This window comes from Etheostoma cragini, chromosome 14 (assembly GCF_013103735.1).
Source record: "Etheostoma cragini isolate CJK2018 chromosome 14, CSU_Ecrag_1.0, whole genome shotgun sequence".
NCBI lineage: Eukaryota > Metazoa > Chordata > Actinopteri > Perciformes > Percidae > Etheostoma > Etheostoma cragini.
The window spans coordinates 6,166,495-6,176,719 of NC_048420.1; the positions used below are offsets into that span (position 1 = coordinate 6,166,495).

At 39.8% G+C, this 10,225-nt stretch overlaps 1 protein-coding gene across 4 annotated transcripts in view; it reads right to left on the reverse strand.

The window, feature by feature from the left end:
- trappc9 (trafficking protein particle complex 9) overlaps positions 1-10,225 on the reverse strand; it is a 230,700-nt gene that overhangs the window by 216,742 nt on the left and 3,733 nt on the right. For 2 of the 4 annotated variants that reach the window (XM_034891408.1, XM_034891406.1), the window contains 4 exons: positions 8,313-8,458; positions 7,380-7,505; positions 4,938-4,964; positions 3,628-3,749 (listed from right to left, as the gene is read on the reverse strand). In XM_034891408.1, coding sequence (XP_034747299.1) covers positions 3,628-3,749; positions 4,938-4,964; positions 7,380-7,505; positions 8,313-8,458 — 421 coding nt within the window. The remainder of the gene's footprint in view (positions 1-3,627; positions 3,750-4,937; positions 4,965-7,379; positions 7,506-8,312; positions 8,459-10,225) is intronic. The other 2 variants (XM_034891409.1, XM_034891407.1) reach the window with 1 other exon arrangement.

The following is a 10,225-nucleotide window of genomic DNA, read 5'->3' on the forward strand; positions in this document are numbered from 1 at the left end:
ATTTTGACCATGTCCTCAAACTCCATCAAACCTAGTCCAATACTGCCCCCTGGTGACTTAGATACATTTTGAACACATGACTGGTAGCTACGTTTTGGCCTACCAGTGGTGGTTTTGTATCAAAGCAACCTGAAAGCAAACACTATCATGTACAGTATGAGCAGTTACATACAAAACCGGAGGGCTTTGCATTACTAGCTGGATCGAGCACAAGGGGTCTCATGACACTGAACTTAGTTTCCTTACACTGGTTCCACATCAAAGTCAGAATTCAGTTTAAGGTTGTTAAATTAAAGCTCTGGACATTCAGACACTATGGCATCTAATCCTATCTATTAATCCTACCTTAAAAAAAAAAAAAAAAAAAAGAAACAAAGAAAAAGAAACAAATGCTATAAGGCAACAATCTACATTAAAGAGCTACTGACTTCCTTACCCTCTCTGCGGCCATCAGCCCATTTGTTGCTACTGAAGATGTGAATCTTTAAAAACAGGCCATGTATATAAACCACCTATATATTTTTTCAAAGGCTCTGCCATTTTCTACTACCACGTTTTTAAAGGGTTCACCAAGTTAAATTTTTTTAGGACCTTTTTAATGTCAGATAAAATGCAATTTAATATCTGTTTCACAGTCATCCCGGCCAAAGTACTCAAAGGTATGATAGCAACTTGGAAAGGACGATGTGGCCTAGAATTATTCATTATTATTTGACATTTTTCTCATTTATTTTCAAAGCTCCCCGGATGCTTAACAATACATCCTAACAATTTAATCAATTCAATTAACGGAACCTGGACCAAGATAAGTGGTTATAAATGGATAAATTATTCAATTGTAGATTATTTGTTAATTTAAGTTTTTACATAAGTTGACACACACGCCCCTTATGAGACAACGAGCTTCCTGTAGCTGGCAGTAAAGACATTGGCCCTCATTTATGAAACATGCGTATGACCTAAAACAGGCGTAGGATGGGTGTTTGCAGATTCCTACGCAAAGCAAGCCATTTCTCAATTTTAACATGAGCGTAGGCTGCAATTAAATCTCAGGTCTGAACTTGTGTACTCAAGTTGCAAGTCAGTGTAGACTTGTGGTGCAGCATATAGTTCTAACTATCATATAATTAAATAACAGGAGAAGGCCTGTTTGAAGACCTCTATGCGCTGGTACAACAGTGCACACGTACCCGTACCACACACGTACCACACACACACACAGACACACACACACACACACACGGTTCTGTCTTGCATCAGCACGGGGGGGGGGGGGGGGGGGGGGGGGGGGGGGGGGGGGGGGGGACCCTACTATACACGCTAAGAAAAAGTGTGCAACATTCTTTAAGCCTGTGGGGTTCTGCACAACATCTTGCAGGAAACATGGTGCCATAAATGTAGTGATGGAGCCAGTTGACCCGATGCCCAGAGAGCGGTGTCCAGCTGAGCCCCAACTGGGGACTATAAGAAGGAGACAGGATATTACTCCTTGCTTATAAAAAAAAGGTATAGTGTTATGTTTGGCAAGGATATTCAATTCGGGAAACATTTTTTTCTGATTTCTGTTTGTCTTTTAAAAGTGACATTAATGGCCACCATTGACGATTTCTTTGTACCATTGAACAACATCTTTTGGCTTGTTTTCCAGGCCCTCTGCTGTCAGGAGACAGGGTCGGGTCGGTGGCCTGGCACGGAGGGCGGAGGACACGCGCTCTCCATTGCAGCTTACAGTTGCCTGGCTCAGTTCATGAAAAAAAAACGTGTAAAATAAAAAAATACTGCATAAACTCTGCTACTGTGTACTTATTTTAATAAACCTAAGAGATACCTGTTTATGACTGTTAGGAGTATATCATACATATGTCAAGGATTTATAAATTAAATAAACTTCAGATGATTCCGATTTACGCCAGCAACACTGTTGACCGCATCAGTGATCTCTTTCCATTCCGCATTCTTTCAACAGCCTTCAATTCCAGTTTTTAGGCTGCCAAATAGTACCCACGTTACTGCAAATTAACCTGAGATGTCAGGGTTTCAATCTCCACCTCTGAAAAGTGCCACTTCTTGGCAGGATTATGTCTCAACATTTCATAAACAGTATGGACAAGGTCTCAAAACTGAGAATATACTGGGGCGTAATATTTAAATTACGATTGTTTCCACACGCTGGATTTATCAATGTACGACCATTATTACGCTCTGATTGGTGTGATACAACCGTTTCATGAAACCAACGTGAAGCCTTCTGTAAGAGGATTTCGGTGCTCATATCTGCGCTGGTTTCTACGGTAGGTTGATAAATGAGGGCCAGTGTTTGCTACAAGTCTCATGGTAAACACTGAAACATTTTACAACTCCATTTTATAGCTAATATTAATGGTTATAAAATAGCAAAGGAAAGAAAAGATTTTTGACTTTTGCAAATTAACTTTTTTTAATTTTTGGCTCATTGTTTCAATCAACAATGGCGTTCTGTGGTACAGAGGAACAATACTACTTGTTTATAGGATCAATCTATTGTTGGATTTAGTCTTGTTGCCAATAAGAAAAAAATTGATTTTCACCACGCATTTTAAGATATAGCCTAAAACATTTGGACTCCTTTAAAAGACAACTCAATTGCCCTTGTTAACTTTAGTTTATTTTATTGCTCTTATAGTGTGTGTATAATGTGAGGCACTTTGTGATATCTGTCATTGAACAATGCTATATCAATTCACTTGAACTTGCCACAGACTCAGAATTTAGGAAAAACATTAACAGCCCTTGAGTAAATGATTATCGGGACAATGCTAGTCTCCTATTCCCAGAACTTGTGGACTAGTCAGAAGGTGTGACTAGTCCACACAGACTTGCAGGATGGGAGAAAAAGTGTGCTCTGGTTTATTGCCATTTCTTTAAACCAATCACAATCGTCTTGGACTGTGCTAAGCGCCAGACAAAGCCACGGTATCTTTGCAAAATTGCCTCGGGAAGGAACATGTGTGCGTTCAAAACTGTTAGTTGTGCAACAGAAAACTCAGATTGGAAAGATAGTCTAGCTAGCTGTATGGATGTACCCTGCAGAGATCTGATAAAAAGGTTAACCATAGTCCTTGTGAATAGATTGGAGTTTAAAATGCAACACAAAAGGAAGCCTAAGGCAACGGATATCCAGCCAAAATGAGTGAAATCCAGAGAAATTTCCATCAGCAACAGAGCAATCCTGGGAGTGGAAAGTCGTGGATATAGACTCGGACAATGCTGAGCTTTGAAGTGTGTAATGAGCCAATACAAGCCTTTTAGTCAATTTTTTTATATTGTCAGTGTTTGATGAGATGGATATGCTGCAGTTTGTTATTGTAGGGTTGAGAAATATTCTGGTTGTCCATGTAAACCCTTATTTAAAATAGAAATGTTTGATATTATGCACAAATAATAATGTCAATTTTCAGTGGAGTTGTATTCATTCATTCAGTTGTCTCATGAACTGATTGCCGTTTCATTCTATTTTCTGAGGGGGAAACAGTATTTTGGGTTTGAATCCCCCAGTTTAATGACACTGAATTTGGGCATACGATATTATCCATTTGTATATTAAAAGGCAACAACAATGATACTGGTTAATTTGTTTTTGGTCATTACCTTTCCATAGTAAGAGATGGCCTCTTTGTATTTCTCAATGATGTCCTCAGGACTCAGGCAGTTCTTTGCACGTCCAATCTCAGTGCTGGTGTCTGCACTGATGCCGTTGGCTGTGAGGGCACCTACACTCAAAAGAAGAAAGTATAAAACTAGTTTAGGAGAGACACCAGAATGACCATCCATCCATGTTCCACCACAAAGGGAAAAGGGAACAAGGAGTGACAACAGGAATAAGGGGAAACTTAAATCCACAGATTACTTTTGAAAGCCACTGCCCTGGCTACCACCGCCACATGCATAATATACTGCATATGTCAACCAAGACACAGATTTACAATGTTCACAATGTTTGCACATATCTGAAGAGATAATGGATAATGTTGAATGAAACTATGTAAAATGTGTGTTTATTCCTAGTTCTAAAGCCTCCTGATGGTCCCATTTAAAACTAAATGTCAAATTAATGCTACACCAACTTTGCCCACTCTCCCTTAATAAGTGATATTATGAATATTCTGAGGATATGGAGTCCCTAAGATGTGATCAAGATGGTGATAATGGCCAACATCCCAGACAGAGTTAAACTCACACCTCAAATGTTTCAAAAGGCAATTGCGAGGTGCATCTCCTGGCCAAATCTGATTAGAATACAAATACAAAGTGAGTGTGTCGCCTAGCAACGGGGCTGTGGCCATAGCAACACTGTGGTGCTGTCACTGTGACAATTGTGTGGATAATGAGATGCTGCATTGCACTACTTCTTAAGCCAATTTGTACACGCATCAAAGAAATAACTGCACAGACGTAAGCAAAGAAGAGTTTTTAAATATAAGTATGCACCATTGGCAATGAACTGCCACCTGCTGGTGCTTCAACAGAGATTATGTAACCTTGTGTTCAAATAGCTAAATATGCTAGCAAAATATTTTAAAAGGTTTTGATAGGGATAAGTGCTGTTTGTGTAATAATCAAGAGTGAAGTGAGTTGTTAGAACAATAGGGCCTAAATAAATAAGAAATGGAAGATATTAAGGGTGACCATTTAAAGTCTTCAATTGTAGATGTGATACTGATCATGTGGCTATGAGAAAGAGCAGCTACGTTAGTAAAACCAAAACCAAAAAGGTGAGGGTAAACACGGGAGAACACTACCTGCCACAGGGGGGGGAAACATCAATCAATTTCCAAAAGAATGAAATAGAACCATAGAAATCAGGAAGCTAAGATGAAAAATAACATCAAACACAGGCGGCAAATGTGACCACAAGCAAACTGTCTAACTGAGAGCTATGTTGGTTAGACATACCATACCTGGGTCAATGAGAACCTCCTGAGCCCCTACAGACAGAGAGAAAGAATGCAGATTCACTCCATGACCCAAGGCGCAATGTTAGCAGTGTTAGCCCCAACAACATGCTAAATGGACGGGCACACACACACATTTTATTTGTTAGAGGAAAGAAAATAGCAGTAGAAAACTCCACTTTACAATGTAACTGTCACTTTTTGGTGCCTTTTATATCCAATTCAAAGTTCATTTTGTTCTGTAAAAGAAAGTTGGAAATGATTTCCTTTCAATTTTTCTTTTTCTAATTCAACATGCAATTTGTGTTATTTTAGCAGAATTCTGAAAGCAGCAGAAATGCAGAACACTTTAATATCTGTTTATTTATCGCAAATAATATCACATTATTCAACAACGTTATCACAGATTGCATATTTTTCTCATATGGTGCAGTGGGCATGTCATATTTTACAGGTAGAAAAGAGACGACGGAGATGGAGAACTCAAGTAAGAAATTAAGTATCTGTAATACCAAAACAAAAGCTTGCAGGTAATCCATGCAATCTGCCATCTTTCTATGCTGTTTACTTCCACTGTGCAACACCCATCGGTGATGACACATCCTTGATTACAATTGTTACAATGGTTATAACTAGTGGAAACGCATGCTGTTTGCTAAATAGCACTAAGGTTCCAAGAATCCTGAGCAGAAGCGGTCCGAGAAACAGAGCAAATTGTGTGGTGATGCAGTCCATCAATTTGTTTCACACTACAGTACTCCACTTATTTACAGGTGGAAGTAAGATGTCTCATTACACAGCAATGCATCACCAAAGAAAAAGAAGCGTGCTTGGTAGTGAACAGGGCTGTAACACTGCAAGGTCTGGACTTTAAAAATCAGTTTTGCACGTTTTTATGAGGAAGCAAATGCACTCGGTGCGTTTGTTGGACACACAATGCGTTTCGGTGAGTAATACTGAATGTACTTAATTTGTCATTTTACTTTAGTGCTGAAATGACAATTTTGACACTCTCCCCTCCAAAATAAGAGAAGAGTAATGCAAGTTATTTATCAGGAAAAAATAACCAACTACATGGGGGTTCAAAATTCTTATGCAGATATTAATATTTGTTTTCCTTCCTTTACTGCAATACCACAGCTACCACCACAATGACTCACTGCCCCTCGTATTTACACTGCTAGTTATCAGTATCTTTTTGTATTTCTACATCTATATTTTACTCCACAATTGCTTCTTTTACACTGCACATTTGTTATACAAGCTTGTTCTTCATACCGTTTATTACACTTTACACACGCTACTTTTTTTGCTGTAAACCTATGCAGAATGTATTAGTTCTGTCCATTCTGTATCATAGCTGATCTCACTTGCACTGCACATTTTGTATAATGTTTTTTGTTGATTGTGCGTATTCATTTACATCTCTCTATATGCACTTTGACACGGTTGATGGTCAGATGCTTAACTGTTTCACTGTCCTTGTAGTCTCTGTGAGCATTGACAATACATTTTAATCCAACTTTATCTAATTTCAAACCATTGTGAAGCTGATGTAGCTAAAACAATAATCTGTCAGGTACTCAATAATTTAAATAATCATTAGATGCAACACTAAATTATTCAATCCTCAGATATCCTCCAGGCATTATAAAAGCAGCTATTTCTCACTGCTTAGAACTGCCACAGGATGACGCTCTACTCATAGTGTAGTTATACGCAAGGCCATGTTAATAGAACCACATGTTAATATTGTGTTAATAGGTGTGTTAATGGGGTGGCTCTGGCTCAATGGTAGATCCCTGGCCCTGCAGTCCCATGTCGAAGTGTCCTTGGGCAAGACACAAAACCCAGAGTTGCCCTCAGAGTATAAATGTGTGCTAGTGTTTATCTGATGAGCAGGTGGTACCTTGAATGAATGTGTGTGTGTGAATGGTTCCTGTACTATGTAAAAGCTCTTTGAGTAGTCTTCAGGACTAGAAAAGCGCTACAGAAGAAAAGTCCATCTACATTTAGTGATGGATTCAGTGATGTTAAGTTTGAACCATATTATCAGTCATCAGGGAAATGAAGAAAGCGTTGGGCACCCAGATAGCTCACTCCATATATAGAGGTTTTCTCTTCAAGCGGGCCCAGGTTCAACTCCGACCTGCGGCCTTTTGCTGCATGTTATTCCCCCTTTCTCTCCCGTTTCATGTCTTCATCTGTCCTGTCAAAAATAAAGACTAAAAAAACAAAAACACTCAAAGAAATATGAAAGCTTCGGCTTTAGGAAGCGGACACCTTGTAGTCTGCACACAAAGTAAGCAGCTTAGCTGAGCATAGCGAGTTGCCAGTCAGCAATGACAGTCTCCCACAATCACAGCTCTTTCACAGACAACCGCCCTCAGTTTATATTCCTTCCAGGCCACGGTTTCAATCAGTCTGTTTACAAAGGGATGTGCTCACCTGGTCTGTGGCGTTTCCCTGCGTCTGCTGGCTGGGAGATGCTTGGCTTGCGTGCTACGGTCTTCCCCGCCGTGCCTCCAGGGTAGTGGAATATGACAGAAGCTGAACACAAACCCTCCAACGCAGCTAGGAGGGCACAAAGACAAAACATTCTCTGCTTGGCTCTTCTTTATTCTTCTTTCCTAGATCTTAAATAAATAGCTGGCCTTTTTTTGTCACTGCACATGGCACCATACAACAAAATTGGAAAAACCCTTATGTTTAGTGAAAGACAGTTTCCAAAACAAAAACATCACGTACATTCAATTTAAATGATTAGGTAAATGACTAAATAATAGTTGCGGATGGGAGGGGGCGCAGGGATGAGATAAAATAGCAAGTGCATTGTTTTGTTTTTTTGTGATTGCCCAGGCCAAGGAATTGTTTGTTGTTGTGATCTCGGTTACTCTTTCAGTAGCCTAAAAGGTGCTGGATAACTAAAGCCCTTGAGTTTACACTGCTGATTGTTGATTGTCAACTTTTCTGCAATTTAAGAAACTCAAACATTTTCTAGTGTTGCACTCACTGCATGTCAGTGCAGATAGGAGCATCAGAAAAGGGCATAGCGCTAATGGACTTTAAGATAGAAAATATAAACTAATACCCAGGAGAAAGTTCATAGAGAAAGAAGCTGCAAAAAAAAAAAAAGTCCTGCACATAGTCTAACGTGCAAATATAAATGTAAAAGCTGGCAACATTTTGGTACCAACAAGTAGTGTTACATGCAACACATCTTTGCTACTTTTGACCTACTCGACAACCCCTCCGAAGCACCTGTCTCATGTTACAGATGTGCAAAATATTTTTCTGGTCTAAGGAGACATAAGCTAACATTTAGAAATAAAACAGTTCAATCCCATCTTTTAGTAATAAGCCAGCAGTCTTCAGACTTACCACCCAGCCAGAGGAAGTCATTAACCCCCCTGAGCAGCTCCACAGCCATGTGGTAGTGGACCAGGGCGTCCTGCAGCATACCTGCCTGGAGACACAAGTCCCCAACATGCTTCCTCATCCGGCCCTGGCAACGCTTTTTATAATGCCTGAGAGACAGCAGCAGGAGAGAGAAACACTTTTTCAGACAACAGCAGCTTGAATAATAATATATATTTTTTTCCTTTTAAATTGATTTTGGTTGATTCATATAGTGGACAGCTCTGAGTTTTGTCTACTGTCATTTCCTATGTTAGCAGGGTGCCAGGAGAGGAGACTTAGGGGAATCTCATCAGTCAGCTACAAAGGGCATGTACAGTATGGGGCGGGTAAGCACAAGCAAAGGAGGAACAAAAACACAAAGACAGGGGCAACAAGCCAACCTACAACCCTGTAGTCCTGCGCAGTAACACAGACGGGTGCATCTCACTTCACTTAAATTGCATCCTCGGCTCCTCCTCTTGCTTCCCTTCCTAGTAGTCCATTCCACCGAGGAAGCATGGGAAAGACTTAGGAAATCGTGCGAGGAGACGAAATGAGGAAATGTGTTTTAAGAGACAGGTCCTTTCCTCTGATGCATCGTCTGAATTCATTAGCTGTATGGGCGGAGTTAGCAACGGCTTTCAGCTGCACAGCTGCTGGGAAGGCTGCTCATGTATCCTCGCTCATAGCTCTTCAAAGATCCCTTCTCCATCCTTCGGGCCGGAATAAGAGCTTTGAAACAACCTTCACAAAAAAAGGGCCAGAACAACTTTCGGTTCAACCGAGGAGCAAGGCAATATCAAATAAGGGAAGAGAGATGCACCTACGGACTCAGGAAGGAGCAGCTTCACCAGGAGAACACAGGGGAACTATTATGAGGAACATTTTTATTTGTGCAAGACATTTGAGTATTCTGGAAGACTGGGAAGGCCATGAGGGGACAATAACGTGGATCAGCAAGATTAAGGACTCAAGGTGAAATGGAGCCATGGACAAAATCTTTCTTAGTTGTACAGATGCAAAGATATAAAAAAAGAAGAAAAAAAAATCTACATCAGCATGTATTCTGGGGAAATCTGTATCATACAGTACATCTGATCTAGCAAACTAAAAATTACTCATAATGCTCAGTAGGCTACTTCTGAACAACAATCAAAGTGTTCTGTTTTAGAGTGAAACTCAAATGAAAAGGCTGCTCATGAGGGAGTCTTGAGAAAAGCAACCGCAGCAATGAAACTGGAGTTTTGTACATGCATATGCCATTACCAAACTCGTGTTTATATAAGTAGCCGCCCTGCTATGCCAAGTTGGAAGTAATGTATGTTCTCATGGAAAAAGATCCATGATTATGCATGGCCAGCTTGTCGCTCCAGCAGACAAAATCCCAGACTGCATCTTCCCAATCCAAATGTTTTCCTGAAGCAGGGACAGTCCTCAGTAGCAATGACTGTGCCAAACTATCAGCTCCTTCTTTAAAAATGGACCATACCAGTGTTTTTAAATGTCTCGGCATATAAATATTACTTACTTTGGTAAAAAGTGTTCAAATTTTAGGTTGAGCATTTTCCAAAAGCATGTGATGCTAGCCAATGGTTTCAGTTAATGTTGTAATGTATAAAAAATCGAATATTTACAGAGGCTGCAAACATGTTTGTTTCTATACATTATGAATCACTATTGTCAAAGGTTTTAAGTTTTTACAAAAAAAGAAACTAACATTTACCAAAATTGCATGTGTAATTTTACTTCCAATAAGAGGAGGGAAAATATAATTAAAATATATAAAGCATTAAAGCTATTATTACCACGTAGTTTCCGTCTACCATGAGGAATTCTAAGTAATGACAGCACCACCGTTGGTGCATCCACAAGATACAAGGCTTCAGTGACCGAGC